This window comes from Leuresthes tenuis, unplaced genomic scaffold (assembly GCF_036924035.1).
Source record: "Leuresthes tenuis unplaced genomic scaffold, fLeuTen1.0.hap1 SCAF_2, whole genome shotgun sequence".
In the NCBI taxonomy this organism is placed as follows: Eukaryota; Metazoa; Chordata; class Actinopteri; order Atheriniformes; family Atherinopsidae; genus Leuresthes; species Leuresthes tenuis.
In genome coordinates this window covers 25,780,645-25,803,938 of record NW_027325356.1, presented here as the reverse complement: position 1 = coordinate 25,803,938, position 23,294 = coordinate 25,780,645, and the positions used below count along the sequence as shown (strand labels likewise).

The following is a 23,294-nucleotide window of genomic DNA, read 5'->3' as shown; positions in this document are numbered from 1 at the left end:
TGTGACATTAATATATTTGTGCAGACAACTCTAAAAAGAAAACAGTGTTGGTTTCAAATTGTAAGTTAAACATTCACCCCTCACTGTACAGTGTGTGGTCCATTACACGTCTATAAATAACTGTATTTATAGAGATATTTCTCTTCATTCAAAATGACTGTGTGTGTATGTGTGTAGTAGCAGTAGTTTTCTTGTTTATGATTGCATGTGTGACTCAGGCTGTGGAGGCAGTTTCATCCAAGGACAGCAGACAGTCTGACAGGCTGACTGGCATGTTGCCATTCAACATAGATGAGCCTTACACACCCTAAAAAAAGTCTCCACCTGTGTTGCTTTGCTAGATAAGGTTGTTAGCAGTTAATAAACCGGTACCCAAGCAATAAAAGAAAATCCAAGTGAGTTGACCATTTTTCGGAAAAATGTGTCAAATAAGAAGTCTGATGGACAATGTGGTGTTTGCTGATAAGAGCCCCCCCCCCTTTTTTAGTAGTGCTTCCCAGATAACCCATGTCCTCCTTTCTCGCTGCTTCTTCTCTGTGTTGCCGTTGGTCATCTAAAAGTCAGTTTAGGACAGTGATTTATGCCTGGAGCTTCATGCTGCATAGCCTCATTACACTCAACCATTTTGAGAATCAGCAGATAATTACAGTATACATCATAGACCTCATGGGGCCCCACATATTCAGTCCCTTCCACTAGCCTGTCATTTAGGGCAGAGGGCCTTGAGAATGGAAAACTACATTCTAATCTCATTTGGTATTCATATAGTATGAATATCTGTTGAACCCTTACTAGAAAAATGTTGAATTGGCATTTGTTTGTCATTTGGTAATAATGGAATATCATTATTCTGTTAAGTGAGGATGATATAGAGTCAAATTCATTCAAGGCAGAAGAATAAATTTCATTAAAACATTTTTTCACATTGTTATTGTTGTTATCCCATGTCTGGGTTTGTAGATTTTTAAACATGTAAAGTATTTATCTATAGATATATGTAGAAATGAAAACCAAGCTATAGTTAAACAAACAAACAAACACTAACAGAACTTTTTTTCAATCTTCCATTAAGGGAACATTAACTCGTGCCCGAACTGAACTGAATCCTGAATATCTGGACCTTCGTCCGCGAGCAGAGCTGAATCCTGAATATTGGACCCCTTGCACCCCTTTAGTGAGTACCTATTGTCCCATTTATGACTAAATGATCACTGTAGTCTCACCTAATAAAAATCCTTTCATTTCATAAATTCAAATGATTTTCTAAACCATATCTTTCATTATCATTCCACGCAGAGACATCAAATAGTTTAATAAACACAGTATAATTTTCTTCCTTGTTCATCCTTGCTTTGGAGCTCTCCAGAGTGGTTTTTTTTTTTTGGATTTTCTATTTATTGTCTTTATAGTGTTTAAATATGTTCTGCCTGTGGCATATTGTGAGTGTGGCATATTATACTTGGGATATCATTATATTCAAGGCTTAATGTGACGCTAATATTCACATCATTTTTTACTTGAGTAACAAGTATTTGTCTCATTACCTCCATGCTTAGAAAACACAGTGCTTGATAGTCATTTGGGGGTTAGGGGAGTTTTGCTTGTGCAGCTTTGTTTGCACACTGGTGAATCTTAATGATGTCAGTTTTCCTTATTTTCTGTTATCAGCTAAAGTATATCAACATGGGGCGGAGGAACTTGGACTCTCACCATAATTTGCCTCCGTTGCACACTGCAGTGCCAAGTTTATTTTTTCTTCATCTTGATGCAGGGATAATTTGCTGTCTGATTTTTGTACTCGCCAATGTGTATTACAGTTGTAGGAGATACTCTTTGTTGTATTTTATTTTCTGTAAGTCCATATCCACATTTATATGGGTAGCTACACTGCACAAAAATGTCACTGAAAAATAACAGGAAAATGCTATCAGTATTGTGCATCTACTGTTAACTAACAGTATCTGTTCACTGGATAATGATCCATGATAATGTGACACTATAAGTTTAATGCAACTTTACAGAATCTACTAGCATATTGCCAGTAATAAAAAGTAACATCTGTACACAAACATTTAATGCAAATTGCAATTGCAAGAGTAGTTTGGGTTGTCAAAAACCCAGTAAAAAAAAAAAACTTACTAGAACAGAAAAAGATCCCAGTAGGTAACATATTATAAATGGTATCTTATAGTGATTAGTTAACTGACAGCATTAGAGTCCAATTCACATGGGAGGGATGAGTATTTAACTGTAATTTACAGTCAGTATGAAATACAATGAAATACTGATTCTGTAAATCCATGGCAAGTGTTGTTTCCATTTCTGCATATTTGTTATGCTGCATCTGAAAAAAAGAAAAGAAAAAACAAAGATGTCTTTGTGACTTCATTAAGACAGTGTTGTTGGCTGGAGCAGCGTGGTGCACGATGTCAGTGTGACCTTACACATATGGCCTTTTTCACCTCTGTGACTGACATGCTCAGGGGCGTATCAGAGATGGCTCAACATCTGTACTTTCTCATATGGCACCCAAGCACAACTAAGGTGCATCAGTCCCAGTTTGAAAGTCATCTGTGAAATAGCCTACAAACTTGGATTATTCTACCTTATTTCTTTTCAGGCAAATGAGTATTATAACATAAACGACGGAGGAGTAATTGGTAAATGAATGGGAAACCAATGGTAATAATCATTATTAGAGTCACACCTGAAAATCCAGAGGTTTTGTTGCATTTTAAAGAGTCTTAAATATTGCAAAGGCATTATGAACTTGATATGATTATTATTCTAAATACATAGTTGAGAAAATACATATCTATATATTTTTTACTGTATGTTCACCAAAGTTCTACCCTTAGCTTTCTCTGCATTAAATATTTATGCCTTTTGTGCACCCATGGGTCCCCCATCAGCAAATGAGTAAAGCTAACGAGGCACAGGTGTAAACACAAAGCAGTCTCTCTTACCCAAGCTCCCTTGGTGTCCTCAGGCACACAGAGTCAGCATAGTCAACAGGTCAAAATATACTTAGAATGCTACTTGGACTCTTGGTTCATTGTAAAAGTCACCAAGAGTTATTTTTCTGTCCGTTTTGTGTTGTCAGTTTATGTGGACGTTTATGTGGAGCATAAAACCAATATAGAAACTTAATTCTGTGCATGTAAATGGTGAGCAACTTTATTCTACAAAGATGAGTTGCCATGTTTGCCACTTCAGTTCTTGTTAACACATCCATGTGAGTGATCAAGCAATCCCATAAGACCTCTTTCTGCATGGTCTGCCACACAATCATACATGCGTCTTAGCTCTCTTAGACTTAAAACCTGCGCTATACTAACTCTGAGCCATGAGACAGCAAGTCCTGAACAATCATACTGTAATATTCCACTGCCAGCCTTGTCTATCTGATGCAATATATCATATTTTTAAAGAAGGACAGCGGTGCAATAGCTTCCCATGTTTATATCTTAGACAGTATCCCTTAGGATCTTCTTTTTAAAAGAGTACTTGTAGACGATGTTCTTGAATTTGCATAAATGAGTTAAATGAAAATCCCACTGGTGACATAAATAAAGCAGAAAAGAGTCCTTGTTTATAGAGTTTGATAACTGATATTTCAAGGTCCACTGTTAACACATCACCTTGTCACTTGCAGAAATGCATCGCTGAAGCTTCTTACATTTGATCAGAATTCTTATTGAGCTGCTTATACAAGTGTTTTTTGTCTCTGCTAATAGACAGATTTCTTTTATTAGCCAGAGACACATTTCCCCAACATATAATTTGTTGAGGGACCTGTGATATGATAAATGGGACAGTGTATGTTTTCTGTTTCCCTAAAGCTTACAAAGACAATATTTGGACTTGAGCCTGATTTAATGAACAAGATTTCTTACAGATTTCTCCCAAGCTGTATTCAGCTGAATATCTCTCTGGCTTTGTTGAAGCACTATGGTATTTGCTTATTGGGCCTCACCGGACGAACAAAGGTAAAAGACTAACATGCGCACACACACACAAACACACACCTACTCACACACACTCACACATAAATGCATGTTCACTCACACAGGCCTCTTTATTCCAGCCCAAGAGGGAATGATGACTCTCATTATCGCCTCAAAGCAAGATGGCCACGGTGCCCCTACTCAGCAGGCCTATTAAGTTACCAGACAGCTTTATTGTATTGGTGTTCGATAATTTCCTTTCCTCTGTCATTCGGAGTGCATCAGGGAGTTGTTGCATGGAGAGGGAAGGGTTGGGAGAGGGGCAAGAGCTAACATGAAAAGGCACAGCTGGCGGAAATTATTCCCTCCTATAGCTGGTGAGTCCTTGGGCTGATTATTGAGCAGTCCTTGGCCACACAGACACCTTTCTTTATTAATGATTTAATCATATTCAGATTTGTGTGGATAAGAATGGCACTTGCATCTATTATGTAGACTACTCACAACGCACAACAAACTGCATCCCTAACAGTAGTTGTAGTGGATAAATATATTAACTTATTGCAAAAGTCACCTCATAGACTGCATTGATTTATTGGGAGTTTTTCACTCTGTGTTATGTGGACTCCTAAGGATAAATATATTTACTGCCATGCATATGCATTACCAGTGTCTGGAAAAAAGGAGATTAAAGCCTTGTTTTGAGGGTAATAAAAAACAACACATATGCCCACAAGAAATAAATGACTATGATAGATATTCTTTTTTTTCTAATTAACAATGTAAAATAAGGTAACATTACAACAATTTTATTAATTTAGCTTCAGTTCAGTCTGCTATATATGCCGTGAATGGCAAGTTACTAATGTTTCATTAGGTACTGGTGCACTTTGAGTTGGCCTGCTCTAGCTCTATAGCATCATTTGTTGTTGTCGAAAAGTTGCTGTTAATTTTGATTGTTTTAGCACAATAATTAAGAGTCTCCAAGCGCAGGACCTTGAGTTTATGAGTCTGAAAAAACTTTGAACTGAGCTAATATGTGGGAGTCCAGAGAGGCCGGGATACCGCCTCAGCCAACACTGTGGAGATGGTGCAGTTGTCAAAAATAATCTATTGAAGTGTCACAGTGGAGCCTGAAAATGAACCAACGTCAAGTAGTGTTACAAGGCTTCCACATAGGCTAAATGTATTAGTGAAAAATGTACTTATTGACCGGACTGGAAAATCCCATTAACAAAATGCTATAGGTTCTCATTTAATGCAGAAAATGTTTGACTTTTGAAACAGACTCAAGTGCTAAATCTTTTTTGGCAAAGAGCTGATATCAGAGAGGAGACTTTAGGGGGTTTGGAAAAACAATACTCAATGATTGTTTACAGTAATACAGTCTTATAAGATGCAAATTTATAAAGAACTAAGGAGTAAATGAAGTCAGCCTCTTTGTATTACTTGTACATAAACAATTTTCTGTCAAAAATTCCATTATTTTTCTGCTGATGTGCTATTTTAGACAAACACATTTGTAAAATTGAACAACTGTAAATATGTTATCAAAGATTAGTTATCATTTTTAAGGATAAATCATCTAGAACTAAATGTATCAAGCACCAGTATGACAGGTCAGTTTGAAAATAATAGCTTATGCATTTTGAAACACTTTTCCGCTATTTAGAGTAATCGAAGGCCAAAGTTTCACATTTTAAAAAGTCATATGTACTGCATCACTCATCTGTTTTTGGCAGTTATGATGTGATAGTTTTCTTTGACATGTTTTCCTGCACATTGTTTTTATTAAAAGATATTACTGCTACTACTTCTACTTTCTTTTTTGAGAAAATATTTTTGATCTATCACAGTAACTATTATAACTTAAAAAAAACTAATGAAGTAATCGATGTACACCAATCCAATCAGCCACTAGATTAAACCACTGACAGGTTAAGTGAATAATATTGATCATCTTGCAGGTTTCTGCTGGGAAGCCTTCTATCCTGGTGTCCATGTCAGTGTTGCTGTATAGTACGATGCACCTTAACCTTGTTTTAGACCAAGTACGATCTTGTAATGACAATGACCCTCATCAACAGCAACAGTCTCTATTGGCAAGACAAGGATTTTGCGTCACTTTAAAAGCCGCTCGGGAATAGGTCAGTGGACACAAGATAAAGGCAAAGGTGTTGATATTGACTTCAAATCTCCATATCCCATTGTGACTCATTTTAATCTAGTCTCATCAGAAAGTGTATGATAAATAGGCAGGCAGGGTTGACATTATATGACGGGAATTGTGAGATGAATGTTAAAATGCGAAAACTATAAGCATGTTGATTTTTGTAACTCTCTAACCATATATTAATTTTAACATTAATCCTGTGCTTTTAATGCCTAATCCCATCTATTCAAGCACAGTAGAAAATTAAATATATCCTCCCATACCTTCTTTCTCTGTGTAAGTGTTTGTGACCAAATAAACACTCGCCTCACATGAAAAGTACTTATCATGTTGGGACAGATATGTAGATATAAGTTGTACCTATGTAGGGAACATAATAAGGAAACCACATTATCTGTACAATTTGTCAGCCTTTATTGAGAAAGTACAATATTTTTGCACTGTAGATCAATTTCACTATTTCATGTCCATTCATGGAAGTGTGTTGCTAACTGCTGGAATTTTTATGCTTTAAGAAAACACTTAATGTGCGTTTTCTTAAAGCATAAATTCTAAATTTGATGTGAATCAGAAAATATATCCTGTGATATTGTAACATAAAGTCTGAAAACGCTCTATGAGCTTTTACTGTGAATGGTGCTTTGCAGCTCTGTCTTCAACAGGCTTCTTTTAACATTGTGAAAAGTCTTCTGTGAGTCAAATAAAAGAAAATCTGCATTCTTGACTGCAGTATTACTTGTACGGAGATATTATTCTCCACACCAAACCTTGTTTTATTCGGATTTAGCTGTGTGTTTTACAGGCTCTCTTGACAAGGAAACTTTAAGGTGAGATTAAACAGTGATCCTAGGAGAGATTCACTTGTCATTGTGAGCATTTGTCGAGACTATATCTCAATCAGGTACGACAGGGGATTCTGCTGTGTACTGCAGAGTGAAAAGATATGATAAAAAACAGAGAGAGGATGAAAGGCCTGGGGCAGTTTTACTTAATATGAAACCAGTTCTGCTCTATTCTAAAATTCAAGATGATATTGCCTCTATACATTATTACACTTTACTCAGCCTTTCTGCTACTTGAGCACTGATGGCGTACTCACGATGACAAACACTTTAGGCATTTGATGTTATAATGTTACAAGTTATCTCTGAAATCTGTAGTTTTCTATCTCTCTTTTTTTTGCGATCGAAATCACATACAAAATCTACATACAACTTCCTTCTCTTTGTTTGAACTTCTTTTGTCCTTTCCTACGTAATTCCAGGTGTCCACACACTTACTGCAGTCAATGAAATCTTAACTACTTGCCTAAAATCATAGTGAGGTCAAGCATAATGGAAAGAGCCTTGATTAAACTGCTGGGGCTTTGTATGACACACTACTTCCTCTTCTTACCATCTGACTTTCTGTGAAGGTCAGTTTGGCCATTAGCTAGATCAGCCTAACACTGCCTGCCCCACCTCTCCAATCCAATTCTTCTCATCTCCCCTCTCCTCACTTCTCCACCCCTCTCCACGGTCTGAGGAGAGATATGATGGGGCTAAATTTATCTTCACAGAAACCAAAGCCAAGATGTTAAAAGAGAACTCCTGCCAGTTCGGCAACTGGCTGCTGATCGCGATCAACCTCACCTTTACAAGGCATCTGTCAGAATAACATGCACCCATTTCTCCTCTTTCTATCTTTCTTCTTTTTTTTATCTTTGTCCTAAACGTGATCCCCCCATCCCCTGTTTTATTAACAATGGAGCTGGTGGCTTGTGATAACTGGTCACTCCTCTAGGCGTTGAAAGGCAAGGACACTCTATTATCCTAGCAAGATGGATGGGCTGAAATATCTCCTGCAAATAGTGCAGCCTGCCAAATCCTCAAGTCTTAAAACCCCTTTGTCTCTGACAAGGAGGAACATTAGTGAGAGGCCCAGGTTCTTGGATACAAATTTACTTCTCTGAATGTAACATGGAGAGAGCTAGATGGACACAGAGGTGCATATTTGTGGAGATCAAGTGAGTTTTAGGAAGTGTATAATCAATTTATTCTTGATATAAGAAAAAGAAGCATGAACAACATCCATTGATATCAACAGCTTTTGGATAAATCCCCGTCCTCCTTGCTTTCTTCTTTTTTCAGACAATGTGTATGACAGAGAAAGAAAGGAAGAGAGAGAATACTTTGTACAAAGTAAGAATGTTAACGTTTATGCATTAGTAACAAGGTATTTGGCCTTTCAACCAGACAGCAGGGTAAAATGTCAATTACCGCCCTAATTATCAGTAGCGTTTAACTCACATTTAACACACAAAGACTCTAATTCACTCAAAAATATGAAGCCTTTTTGCAAGTGGTTTGACTAATTCATGAATCTTAAAAAGCATTTCTGTAATTCCTTCTTGCTTCTTTGTTTATTGGATTCATTTCAACAAGAACTATGAAAAGTTTAAAGACAAAAGAGAAAAAGTACCTCCAACCACTTATGGTAACGTACTGTCACATACTCTCGTGCCACTTGTGACAAGGCTAGCTTCGGCTATCTCAGACATGCGCTGCACAGGCTCAACATTCTCAAAGATTCAGATTTTGTCAAAGTCCGGTCAGCATAGTTTCAGACACAGTCGACACAAACAGAGTAGATGCAGAAACCAACCTAGCACAACAACTTGTGCAGCATTATAGCTTTGTAGGTAGCAGTAATATTTAATGCCCAAATTTAATATTCATTCCTTTAATCCATTACAAACCCTATGTTATTGAAAAATAATGCTCCTTGTCATCTTCAATCCACAGCTCTTTGCCAGGAGCTTGTCCTCATTTGGACTGCAGAATGCATGCTTGCTTTGCAGCAAATGTTGTTTAATAGTCAAAGCATCTGTCAGAGACTCTTTGTGGGCATATAATAGACCGTCTTCACTTGGAATACAACAGAATTGGTCAGTTTTGCAGACTGTCCAGTGTTGAAGTGGTGTTGATGAATAGTAATAATGTGCATCCAACTGTGACAGAGTAGCTCATTCTGTGCCCCCCCCTCCCAGTTTACTTAAGTTATGAAAAAGGACAGCTAACAATAAAGGTTGATGGAAATACTCCCATCACTTTCATAGTGCCATCTCTGTAGATGCTTATGAATAGAAATGGCTCACATGTGGTTTTGTTGGTCAAAGAAAAAACATGATAACTGGCAGTTACAATTTGAATATCTGAGAGTTGTAAAACAATGGCCAAGGTTGTGCAGAAGTACTCTTTTTCTATTACTGATAGAATTATGTATTTGCCCTTGAAAACAATGATTTAAAGATGTAAAGAAGATCACACATCTCTCAAAGTATGTAATCCATTTAAAGTGAAGATGTCATGACAAACCAGATCCTCTGAATGATTGTGATGGCTTTCTTGTTAAATAGGAATTCAACTTTGTAACAAGGAGAGGTTGGAATGAGATGCTATTGGCTCATGGCTGACACACTAACAATTAAGCACATGTGCAAGAGGTGAAAGAAAATAATACTTTGCTTGTCCTGAATCAGTGTCTTCTTCAGGGGGAACATTCACATTAAACATCCATCTGCCATCTTTCAGAATAATGTAGAGCTGTGAAGTTTATCACAGCGTCAATGACTTCTTTCTACCCTGCATGTTCATGCTTTGTTAATTGAATTAAGGACTGCTCAGTGTGGCATCTCTGTTACTGCTGTCTTGTAGGTGTACAAGGTTATCAAAGAGGCAAGCATGTTAAGTCATTTATTAAGCCAGGCATACTAACAAACATGCTGGCTTCAGGCAAGGCCTGTAGGTTCAGATTGATACTCATGCTGTTCCAATAGCCATACAACTCATTACCCAATGGCAATGCTTAAGAGCAGATGAATCTGGGAAGTGAAGAGGACAAGAAACACTTTTTCCCCCTTTTTAATAGGAATCAGTAAACTTTAGTGTGCATTTCATACATGTGGGAGATCTAGAATCAAAATATCACTGAAATGGCCTTAAATGTCATTGAAGATTTTTTGCTTTCTCTCTAATTATGTAAAATTGGAATAACAACACACATTAGCCTTATTGCCCCAATTATTCTCTGCAAAATCTTTGTTTATTTTGCTAGCTTTTCCTTTTTTTTTTTTTAGCACCACCAGTTGTTCTTGACACATATAACCCCATGGGTTTTTATCAGGGAAGGCTTGATTTTATTAATTGGTACCAAAGCTGTTAATTGGAGCTGTGGTAACAAGAAATTGAGAATAATAAGGTACTCTCTTAGGGAAATATGTGTGCTTAACCTTATTTTCCACTTTTCCTCTTCAGGAAAAAAAAAAAAATCTAACTATATAGAGAAGATATCAGCACGTTGTCACAACAGAACACCTCACAAAGAACAATATGATAAACAAACATATTACACAATGGTGCAAAGTGTTGTAAATGTATATCAGCTACAGTGAACTATAAAATCTGTGTGGAAATGATAAATGTAGGCTCTTGTGAGGTTGCAATTACAGGTTGCACATGTAATAGAACACATTTGGTCGACAATTTATCATCCATTTGTGCTTTAGGCTTGCTGTACAAGCTTTATGAAACTTTTGTGAAACTGTAGCCACATTTATCTAAAAGTACCTGTTTCTCCCAAGGGACTTTTTTCAAGGAACAAAAAGGCTCTTTCAAACGAGTGTAACTTAGTAAATTGGTCCACTGATATGAAAAAAAGCCTCTTACTTCTGTAGGTCTGTCTGAGAATCAGTGCCGAGAAACAGCAGACACAGCAATGAAGCAACAGGAAAGGGAAGAAAAATTTTGCTTTAGCTGCAGTACCACAAAAACTGTCAGTGTGACATCTCTGTAGAGGGTTGTGCTTTTATTTGTTCTTATTTGGACTCTCAAGAGCACTACCACTTGACCAGGGCCATTTTGAGGGTGAAATACCTTTCTGCTCCTTTATGTAGTCCCTGGTGGAAACTGTGGTTGAGGGGCTAGAACCTTTTAAAGGAGATGCAGCTAAAGGCAGGGACAGCAATTTTCTGCAGCTGCAGTGTTGTGAGCTTTAAGTTTAACACAGAGGTTGAACTAGGTATTACAGGGAACTGTTTTAATATAGATTGGAAACGTTTGGTGGTAATTAGTGATGTCAGCATTGGATCTAAAACTGATCTAACTGAAGGATTGAGATCACTTTATAGTTTACAGTGATTAAAAGCTTTTCAATACTATGATGCTGTAATTGTCCTCATTGTGGGGTTAGTGAAGTGCTCTTTCAAGGGAGCACTCAGCAATCAATGTTTCTTTCCTTAGATGTTTCCTTGATGAGTTTTTGTTGTCTGTATATAAATATATGGTTTGGAGTTCTCCTATAATTGGAACTTTATTTTTCCCACAAGACAATACTTCAGAGATAGTTTAGCATTAGCACAGAGATCTAACCTACCACAACAGAAAACTGGACGATCTCTTCTTGTGAATGTTTTCTGTAGATGTGATCAGTTTATCTCTTCCAGCAACGTTACCTCTTCTCAGGGCTCTGTTATCCCCTCGAACACTCAAGTGATTTTCCATTGTTAGCCACTTTTACAGCTTTAAACTCCCTGACACTTTGCAACAGTCACATGCTGTGCACCTTGGGAAATACAGTGCATGCAGTTTATCGTGGGAAATCATCATCAAAAACAATCAGAGCGAGCACATTGGCTGTGAAATATCCAAACTGATGGAACGCCCCTGCCTCCCTGCTGCAGCAATTTCTGTTATTCTTTAGTGTTAAATGTTCTCATTCAAACCTCATATGTTTTCAAATCTGACAATCGAACAGTATTCATTCAAACAGTTAGTGCAGTGAATGGCGCAAAACAAAAAAACATAGTTAACTGGCATATCATATCTTAGCTCTACACTTCAAGCTATATGAATAAAAGCTCCCTCTGTCTATTGTTAAAGCTCACCCAATATCACCATAGCTACCTGCTGTCTTGATTGTAGTGCAGTGAGTAATTCAGAGGCTAGATTCACTCACTTATTCGCTAGAATACTGTTTGCTATCTTAGTTAAGCTTAAAAGGAGGGCCTTTTGTGAGCATATAGAGGAAGATAAAGATATGGTCATTAATTCCTAGAGCTTGCTCTTTCCCTGTGATATTAACATAAAATATAGCAGACTGAAAATGTAGCAGATTTTAAATCATATAATTTCTTTACATTTTGCTTCCAAGGACTCAGACTTTGTTATAATATTTTAAAACAGTTTTGACCAATAGTTGTCCAGCCTTTCAAGGTCTCTTCAAGTCTCTCTGTAGAGATGAAGCACTTCTTTGCTTTTTTCAGTCCAGTCATTGTACTTGACCATTTACAAAAGAATGTGTTTTATTTTGTTAAGCAACTTAACAATGATCCTTTTGTTGATCCATCTATTGTTCACTGAAGAGTCATCAGAAATGGCCTCCATGGAAGGGTGACTGCTAAGATGCCATTCTTAAGGAGGTGGACTAAGGAGAAAAGGTTGAGGTATGCCAAATGACGGACTGTATGAAGGACTGGACTGAAAATCGGTGACAACAAGTCTTATGCAATGATGAATCCTCCCCAGAGCTTTGCAATGCCCTTCAAGAAGCCCAGAAAACCACTCCTGAAGATGATAACAGAAATTACAAGAAGGCTTGTCCAAGAGAGTTCAGACTGTCCTGAGGTAGTGAAGAAACGTGGCCATACCAAATATCCCCTTTTAGGTTAACTAGAATTTATATACTTATATACTAAATTTATATTCATCTTTGCATATGTTTCAATAAATTGCGACACCTATGAGGTGGCTCTAGAGTTTGTTACAATACTGCATAAAATTCAACCATCAGTCATTGCACACAGTCAAAAAGCTATTTATATTATCAGTTAGTTAAAGAAACCTTCTCCCTTATGCACATTCACACTCACTCCTAGGGACAAATTAGAAACACTAAACAACCTAACATACTGGTTTTTGGACTGTGGGAGGAGGCTGGTGTATCCACAGAGAGCCCGTGCATACACGGGTAGAACATGCAAACTCACACAGAAAGGCCCCACCCAGGATTTAAGCAAGATTCTTGCTGTAAGACAACAACCACACACCACCGTGCAGCCCTTGTTGTATGTTAGCATTAATTCTACATATTCATGGTGCAGTTACAGAGAAGGAAGATAAAGCTGATAGTTTATTTTCTAAAGTAAACTAATTATTTGCCAGCAAAGTTTTTAAAATCCTTAAGATCATGATTTGATTAGTAATGTTGCTACAAGATGATAAAGTAGATATAACATTACTGAAATAATCGTAGAATGTTGCTTTGAATTGTCACTTTCATCTATTAAGCAGCAAGATCAACATGAAATATGAGATCCCCAATGCCCACATATGAGCTTCAATTTGCTGAGTATACATTTTATTATTTTAAGTAGTGGACCACAGAAATGATGGTTCATTATTAGTCAACCATAGAATTTCTCTGATCTTTTAAAGGAAATGGAAGAAGTGGTGTATATTCGAATAATCTAGATATAGCATTAAATTTTATATGAAGCTCAGATGGAGATACAGTAGCCCTAAAAAAAACAAAACAAATATATCTTTGGGGCATCCGTAGACATACACTAATGCATTTGACAGAGACATACATCAAGCATGAAAAATAGTGGAGTAACTATTTATGGTGCAGTAACTATTTATACTGCAGGTACACCTACACAAATATGACCTTTGTGGAGCAGTTGTCAGAGGAAAACCCTTCCAGCATTCTCAGCACAAAATTCAGTATCCAAAGTTTATGAATAAACGTCGAAAGAAGCCTGATGCATTATAATCAAAGACTGTGGACCGTTAATATCAAAATGTAACTTTCTGACTTGTCAGAGTTAGATTTAGGGGGGAAAAGTGTAGAATTTAATTAAAACAACAACCCTGCAACTGTTAATGATATATATATACATACATACACACAAAACTTAAGATTTGATTCCTTTTGTAAATAACTTTACTGATCCCAACAACACAACGATGGGAATTTTGACCAGGGTTGTCCAAACTTTTGCATGTCACACTACATATGAAAAAAGGATGAGCGACTGGATGGATGGATAACAGACAAACAAGACTTATTCACCTTCATGCATCTGCTATAAGTTAACTACTCATTGGTGAGCTCCTGAATTACTTCGGGCTAGTTACTCACATTGCTCTGCAGTGCTGGAAACAGATATAGTTTGCACTTTGTAATGCACCACTGGTCACACTGTTGACTGTGACTACATAGAAAGAATTTACAGTGTCTGTGAAATGCATTATGGATTGAACATTTATATTACTTAAATTCGAAAGTTGATTTTGTTGTAACAAGTCTTCATTGTTGTTTACAAAATGGTTTAGGGTTAGTCAACACAAACTTTTTTATAATCATGTTTACAAAAAAAGAAGAATGCAAACCTGTTGGATGTAATTTGATAGCTAAATATTACAGAAAGTCTTATAAGCTAGTTTTGTAATTTATGCCACTTGCTGGTGTATTTCACAGACAATAAAATGAGTTGGCAGAGCGACAGAGTGTTTTTTTTTAAGAAATGGTGGGGAGAGATTCATTCTGTTAAAGCTTGTGTTGACAAATCGTTCAACAGGATAAAGACCCTCATTGTAAAAGTGTAAAGGATTTTGAGATTTTATCATCTGCAATAAACAATGTTTATTCAAAATTTAGAAAATTAAGTGGAAAGAGCAAGTGAAACAGCAGGCGAAACCAAAACAAATAAGTGTAAATGGAAGGAATCAAGCAAGTGGAAAAGACAACTACAACTAGTCTCAAACTTGTCTGCTGTTTCTGTGACTTTCCTGTGCTTCCCTTTAAGCCTCCTCACTAAGTCCATAAGTAAACACTTCATAATGACGCAAAGTCAGTTTGCTGCTGATGCCAAATATAACATGTTTAAAATGCTCATTCGAGTCCTATTTCAAGGTATGTACAAACTATCCATGTTTGGATATAGCTCTGAGATGCATATGTCTCCTGCCACCTGTAGGGATGCTAATTTAAAGGACAATTCAAAGGTATTTTGAAACATGACCTATGACAGTGTATGTTCGGAGAGCTTGTTCCGTATTTCTCTTATTCTTGTACCAACTTACTTTTAACTGAAAAAAATAATTGTAAGATTGTAAAACAGAACTGCTTTTGAAATAACAACAGCAACACAAGGTTTAAATGACTTCCAAATCCTTTAATTGTTTTTGTTTTTAATTATTATTATTATTATTTTTTTACATTTTGCATGTCCTAACTTTATTGTTGTAAACCAAGGCTCCCAAACCTATCCCTGAACATTACCTGAGTAATGGTTGTATTTATTTTCCTTAATTATCTAAAATTATTGTATGTGTTTATGTTATTGCTGGTTTGCAGCTCAGATATTATAAGAAAAAATTAAAAAAGGTTACTGTGCTTCTAACACGTCAGTCTGCAGTTTGAGCAGTGTTTACTGATAAATAATAAATGGAAAATGTAAAGAATTAAGCTATGGTGCAGAGGGTTAAATGAATGAATAAATGATCTCATATATATTCATAAATATTGAAATAAAAAGGTAAATCTCCTGTGGTCAGTCTTCATAGACCTAGTGGTCTTTAAAGGCATCGTTAGCTGGTTTTATTAGCACATTGACCCTAAAACTAGTACCTGAGGGGCCTGACTGTAGTAGTGCAGACATGAGTCTTGGATGGATGAAATAAGACTTTGAAGTGGATTTTCTATTCAAAGGATTATACATCAGGGATTTTGATTCATGCCCACTTTTGGTCCTCAAGGCTATGTGCTTGAGTGGGTGGAAAGAGTTACTGTTCACGATATTATTAATGTATTTATTTCTTCTACAACTTAAACAGTGATATTTAGTTAGAGAGTGGTAAACTTGGCTGGTGGCTCATTTAAATTAATTACAAGGAGGAGAGGAAGAAAAAAAATCTACAATACGAGCAGTGCTCTTATCTCTTAAGACGATTCTGCAGATGAATTCATAATATTGACAATCTTTCTCACAAATAAATAAAATCGTTCAGGTCATGCGCTAACAAGAGTGCCTGAAGGGATGAGGTATGTAGATAATATGATCTCCAAAGCCTGTTCAGAAAAACAATTGTCTTTTTCTTCTTTTCTTGAATGTGAAATAAATTGGAGGTATAAATACCTTACAATAAAGATGATTATCTCAACACTGATGAAAATCTCCCAGAATCATTTTTATTTCATATGGAGTTCCCTAATCCTATTGTATGTTGTCATGACCTAGTTTAGTATTGAAATTGAGTGAATACCTTTTACTTGGTAATCCTTGAAAATAATATGGGCGCCCTCTCTGCTTCAGTGACCTATTTTATGGGGAAATTGTTTTGTTTTGAAACAGACCTATTCCATCCATGCCATCAGGGCTGTGAAATAAAAGGAATCCACTGCAATCTTATACTTTCATCATAAAACAGAAATCATATAGAGAGGAAGTACTCACTACCCAAATGTCAAGAAGAAGAAAACTGTATACTGCATCAAATGTACTGACAGTGTGAATAATAGTTCCCCTGCTTGAGGGAAGAGATAGATTTCCTATGCTGCAGTGGCAACACCTTAATTCCTCTGAATAATTTACATGACAATGGGGTCTTTGTATGGTTGCATATTGTTTCAGTTTACTCCAAGAGTGGAGGGATTATTGTTTCCAATATGTTAATGCTGTTTTTTCCTAAAGGAATACTGTCTTTGAAGTAATCTCTTTGAGTGTGTTTGATTTGAGTATCATTCTTCAGAGAGGAGGTTGAACTTTTAAAGATTTTCCTCTTATCACCCTTCAATAGTCTCACTGTGTCAGTTCTATCCTTGAACCGTTAAAACATATACTTCCTTGCAGATTGTATTCCAATTAGATTAACTGCTTAATCTAACCACATGCTTAGAACTATGGTAATGCTGCTTGCAAGGCGGAATAAATGCAGTAATAGCAGGACGCTTGCTGCTAGATAGCGTTGATATCAGGTCTAGGCAATATTAATGAAACTCTGATCTAACAGCAAACAATAACCCAATTTACTTCACAAAAAGCCATCTTCCCTTCTTGAGTTCTCTAAAAGCCCTTGTCACCATAGTAACCATTCCAGGAAACCAGGCACTGTTTTGAGTACTCTGAACTTTAATACTTTTCAGCAGGGTCAAAAGTTTTCAGACTGTATCAGATGGCCCGTTAACCATTAGAATGGTAAATGGTAAATGGACTTGTACTTGTATAGCGCTTTTCTAGTCTAACTGACAACTCAAAGCGCTTCACTACATGGACTTAACTGTGCTGAAAATGCCCTACTGGTCAGAGCTAACATGTGCAGTGCTCACACAACCTCAAGGAACACTGGCAATCGATTATAACAATATTAGGGAGCAGGAAATTATTACATTTGATGTTGATAATATTTAAAATGACAGTTATAAGGGAAACGTCTTGACAAAAAAGCAAGATAAGAGACCGGAAGAGGAGTCTCCAGATGTAATTTCCTTTCAATTGTATGCTTTCTTTTCAATGTCAATATGAGAATAACAGGGGTGAGATCATATTTTTTTAAAAATCGTGGAATCTTGGAGTTTTTTTTTTAGAGATTGACAAAATATTGACATATTTAAACAAACTACATGGGCGTCATGACATAGCCGTTTACAGGACCAGCATACTTTCCCTGTTATAAAAGGGAGTGTGCATAGCATGTGTTAAGATATGTCTTTACATCATAGCAGATGTTTGCAAGTTTTTTTCTGCCTGTTGTTGATGACTGATAAGTCTGATTCTTGCATTCTGCTTGCTCTGAGTGGCATTTCCTTTTTTTTTAAATTTTCCCTACCTTTGTCTGAAGTTTTCTTCAGTATATTGTTGACACCTGCTTCTGTTCTGTTCTATTCAATTCAGAAAAGCTCACTAAAATAAATGTTTTGATCTTCGATGTGTCAGCTTAAGGCTGTCTCTGGCAGTAATTCATTTGTGGATTTTTTTCCTGTAGTAGAAAAAGGGGCTTTATTTGCTATATTTAGATGTTTCCAGATTGTGTGCTGATTGTCGTAACTTAAGATGCATGGTTCCCTATAGTGTATAAATACATGTGACCGAAAGACGATAAATGTAATAAGAGAAAAATGACATATTGGATGAATTCAGCATTTCAACTTTAATCTACTTTAGGAGAATTTATCAATTTAATTGCATCTTTGAAATCAATACAGTCATTCAGAACATTGAAAAGCAATTATTATACTGTGTCATTTTATCAATCATTTGTAAAGAAGAAAAAAATCTCTCCTGCGACCACTAAAAGAGAACAATTGAAGAAAATAGTTTAGCTGAAACTGTTCATTTTGATTAACCTGAAGAGCCATCTGGCCTTTTTTATACAGAATCATCTGTGAGGATGTACTTGATAACTGTTTGGAAAAGGGCAGACTCTTTCAAAACAGACCAACAGAAGCCACTGTTATCATCACATTATGCATCATTTTCTTTCTTTTTGTCCTCTACCAGCGACTGTTCCAGCCAGTGGTTCAATCAAACTGTTGCTGAAACCTTTGTAGAGCAGGGCAAAAACATTTGCTTAATCCAGGAATGCCTCATTGCTTTTCTTTACTGTCTTTGAGTAAATATTTACTCCAAGCTCTGATAACTGATGCTAAGGCAACATCTAGACCTCCTTGTTAGTGTTCGATCTCTCTTTGCTTTGTTCACCAGTTGAAACACCTACAACATACATGTAGATAGCAATAGTTTGCCGGACCGGGACTGTCAACATATATATAAAATGTGTTGCCAGTGCTTGTCCTTTTATCCAAGATAAAGTTGAGCAGCAACAAGCTCTGTTGATTATTTGAGTGCTTTTGTGTTGAATGGAGTTTGCTACAAAATGTTCTTCCAAGGAGCCAACTGCATTGACTTCAGTTAAAGCTGTTGATTGATGTCAATCCAGTTTTTATGGTTCATCCTCAAACACACTCTATAAATAAATCAGCAAAAAAGCACTTTTTTATGCTCTTGGGGTTTTTAACATTAAGGTTAAGATGCTCTTTTGCAGCTCAGGTAATACCTCCCACCCTGTGATGGTAACTTGAGTGACTGCTAAGAGACTGCATGATTCTAACATATTTTTCTCCACATCATTTTTTTTCATTATTCCTTTATAACAGTATAGTCACAGATGTTGTTGAGGAAGGAGGGTGGATGACCCAAATGCAGACAAACCAGGTAGAAAAAAAAGTCTTGGGTGCTTTCCTAATAAATTGAAAACAACAAGAGCTGGCAGGGAGGCAGGGTAATAGGCAAACAAAATCCAAAGGCAAAACAGAGATCTAGTAAGAGCTCCCAGCATTATTTTAGACATTTTGGGGCAGGTTAGGAAGGTTTCGCAGACAGGTAACTGGGTGCAGAATGGAGAAACTGAGGACAATCAGCGGGTGGAACAAAAGATAAACTAGATTTAATATTTATTTTAAACTTTAAAGAATATGAAATGGCAAATAGCAGCTTTCCTACAAAAGAAAACACTATAGAAGTGGAGAGTGACCTTGTCTGCATTAAATTATTTTGATCTCGTCTCAAGATCAAAGGTTGAGGATTCTGTCATCTTAAGATAACAAAGCTAGTTTTTGTGTGATAATAAATTCATTGATCTTGTTATCTTGAGATCATGACATATAGTAATCTGTAATCATGAGAAAGCGAGTTTTGGTTTCTCCTGATCGCTAGTTAATTATGGTGGGCTCCAACATGACTGATTCACCTAATTTCATTGTTTGTTATTTCTATCATGACAGTTAGGAAGAACCTGTAACATTAAGTCAGGCATGCACATGTAATTCTGTTTGATGCACTGATTTAGTAAATGTCTGCTGTTGAGCACAGACAGTGGTGACTGTAGGCATAGTTAGGAGCTGCAAGTTGCTGGGAATACAAATTTTACTGGGCCTAACCAGCAAAATATCACCCTCTATCTCAAGAAAACTCACCTTGCATTTTGAGATGAAGACATGAATTTATCCACTGTCAGCAAAATAGTATTGAGATAACTGACTTGTGATTATGAGACAGTGATCCAAAAAGAAACGTATCAAGCAAAGCCTCCGTTAGCTTTCTTAGATGGAATTCATAAATACAGTTTTTAGATTGACACAGTTCCAAAACTAGATGACATTGTACGTACAATCTGCCTCACTGGTAAACAACATTCCAACGAGTCCTTCAGTTCAGTTGACCAGATGAGCAGTTTCTCATCCCTTTCAATCCAATCGAAAGGCCTCCTCTAACTTACTGTACCTCAGAGGAGGAGGAGGAGATGTATCTCCGATAGGCGTTTGCACATCAGACCAACTGTTATTCTCAAGTGTTTTATTTAACAAGCTACAAAATCCTCAGAAGGAGTAAGGATGGGGTGGGCGGCAGTTACATGCAGCGCTTTGAACTATGAATCTTCTACCATAGGACATGTGATCAAGAGCAGCCTGTGACAGCTGTTTTTCCCCCTCTGAGTTACTTTTAGTCGATAAGACGACAACAATTAATCATATGATTTTGATTTCCTTCCTCCTCCATAGGTGGGGTTAAAAGGTAAAAGGTCTAAAAAATACAAAATAAATCGTACTCAACAGCCACAATCTAAATCAACTAAAATGCAGTTGCTCTTTCTGCTTTTACTTGTTGCATATTCTTTTAACTTAATAATTTGCAATTTAATTTCCACCTGAGTAAATGAGTGTCCCATAGGGACAATTTTTGTGAGCCTATCCCAGCTACCATCGGACAAAAGGGGTGGGGGGATGTTGCCAGTCCATCACAGGGCCAACACAGAGATAAACAACCATTCACACTCATTCCTCATTCCAATTTGGAATCAATCATTTAGAAATAAACCTATCATGCATGTTTTTGGACGCATACATTGGAAGAACATACAAATAAAAGGCCCCAGCCGGGATTCAAACCAGGAGCCCTCTTGCTGGCGACAATGCTAACAACCACACAGCAGCCAGTATTTTAAGTTTCACTTTATAATTCTGCCACAGAACCATGTTGTTCCACACTGGAGGAATGGATCAACATTCTTAAATGGTACAAGCTTCACTCTCAAAGAGAATGACCTGGTCAAGACTGGCGGCAGCTCTATCAGCACTAGTGACACAACAGTACACATATAATCTAAATAAAACAATATACATGCAGGGTGTTTGTATTTTAACGAATAACGAGAAAGACAACATCAGCCATATATACCAAAACTAGAGGACAAAACATCTACACTACAGGCACATGTTTTTTGTCTTTCAGTTATTTACAACTTCTTTGAATTTGTTTATGAAACAGTCTTTCCCAGAATCAGTTGCTATGAAGCTGGTTCCAAACAAGGAGCAGCATAGTTTAACAGATTTTTCTTAATTTGGCTCAGGTTTTGAGATTGTTGAAAGAAACAAATCTTGGGAGAAAAGAACACTTCCTGTGAATTTTTGATTGATGTAGGGCTGGAGATCAGGTAGAGGAAGACAGAAGGACAGCTTTGTACATAGAAATATGCAAATGTTTAGCATATGGGAGGAAAAAGCAGACTATCCAGCCTTACAATGTGCAATGATGAGTCAGGGTTTTAACGTTTGTGATGAACCTCAGTGCTACGAGGCAGACTGTACCTTTGTATGTACACATTGCAAAGACAGATGCATGTAAATTATATCTTCATAATCCAGCACATATAAAAGTGACTTTTCCTGTCTGAAAGTAAAGATGACACTTTTTTTCTAAAGAAAAATGCATTTGCAGCTTCAGTTTCTCTCACCATTTGCTTGATATGAGGTTTAAAAGACAATGAGTCATAAACTGGAATTCCTGAGTAATTGTATTGAGATACAAACATTATCTTAAAGCCATGAAGACTGGTAATAGATGGAATGATCTGATGATTTGTTTTTGCATTTTGACCCATTCACTTCATAGTTTGTAATCAGATTTAGCAATAAGGGAATACTCATTATTTTAGCTCCGAATCCCCACATTGTCATCCATGTCAAGATTATGAAGAGACATTGTTTTTAATTAGGCCTATTGAGAAGACATACTGCTTTGGAGGAGGTGATAACTTTTGTGCATTCTGAATTATGTATAAAGGCAAGATATTTCAAGTTACATCTGTTAGCCATTAGACGATATGACACACTGCATTTCTTATTTACTGATGGCATTTCAGGCTACACGGTGGTTAGTACCGTGGCCTCACAGCATGAGGGTTCCAGGTTTGAATTCTCAGATGGGGCCTTTCTGTGTGGAGTTTGTATGTTCTCCTTGTGTATGTGTGGGTTGTAACTGGGCACTCAGGCTCTTCCTCCCACCATCTAAAAACATGCATGTCAGGTTAATTGACCCTGTGACCCTAAATTAGACGAAGCGGTTATAGAAAATGGATGGATGGATGGATGATGGCATTTACCATTTATTGATGGCGGCTGAGGTAAGAGGTTGCTCCAACCCTGCAAGCTGAAACAATGTGTTTCTTTTTTATTGGCTGCTTTTTTTTTTTTCAATAAGAAATGTCTTGAGTATTTGTAGCAGATAAAAATTAAGTTATTTTATTTTATTTTATTTTGGAACACTAAGATGGTGGTTTTCAACATTAACTCACTGAACCGAGCAGCATCTGATAGTTTAGAATCAGCTTTACCCCATGGGATAAGATCATATTTCTTTTTACCTCACTTTTGAAGTATGACTGAAAACAATTAGTCAGTCATCAGTATCTGTCTGACGTCTGCCATTTGGCAGCTCTGATACTTGTGATCATGTGATGGTGACATTATACCACAATAATGTCAGGCATTACGCAAGTAATTCCTTCAGCGATATTATGTTCCACACAGGGAGGACAATCTGTCCACAATCGGTAAGATGTCTGTGGTGAACAAAACTGTAAGAAAAGCTATTTGACTGAAAAAGCTGTCAGGAGTTGCTTCTATATCATCCCAAATATTCACAATAAGACAACACAATAGTGAATTATTCAGTTTTTCTGCTTCTAGCTGAGTCAGATGCCAGCTTGCAGTTAGTAAACTGAGGATTCAAAGTTTACTAACCTAGTTTGTTTTTATTTAATTTTTCAACTTACAAAAGGATGATGGAGCAATTA

General features: G+C 36.8%; 1 protein-coding gene across 4 annotated transcripts in view; it reads left to right on the top strand.

Annotated features, from left to right (window-relative positions):
* LOC140302056 (protocadherin-9) overlaps nt 1–23,294 on the top strand; it is a 192,397-nt gene that overhangs the window by 52,968 nt on the left and 116,135 nt on the right. For 2 of the 4 annotated variants that reach the window (XM_072380799.1, XM_072380797.1), the window contains exon 3: nt 1,073–1,174. The exons of the other annotated variants lie outside the window; for them this stretch is intronic. In XM_072380799.1, coding sequence (XP_072236900.1) covers nt 1,073–1,174 — 102 coding nt within the window. The remainder of the gene's footprint in view (nt 1–1,072; nt 1,175–23,294) is intronic. 4 annotated transcript variants of the gene reach the window in all.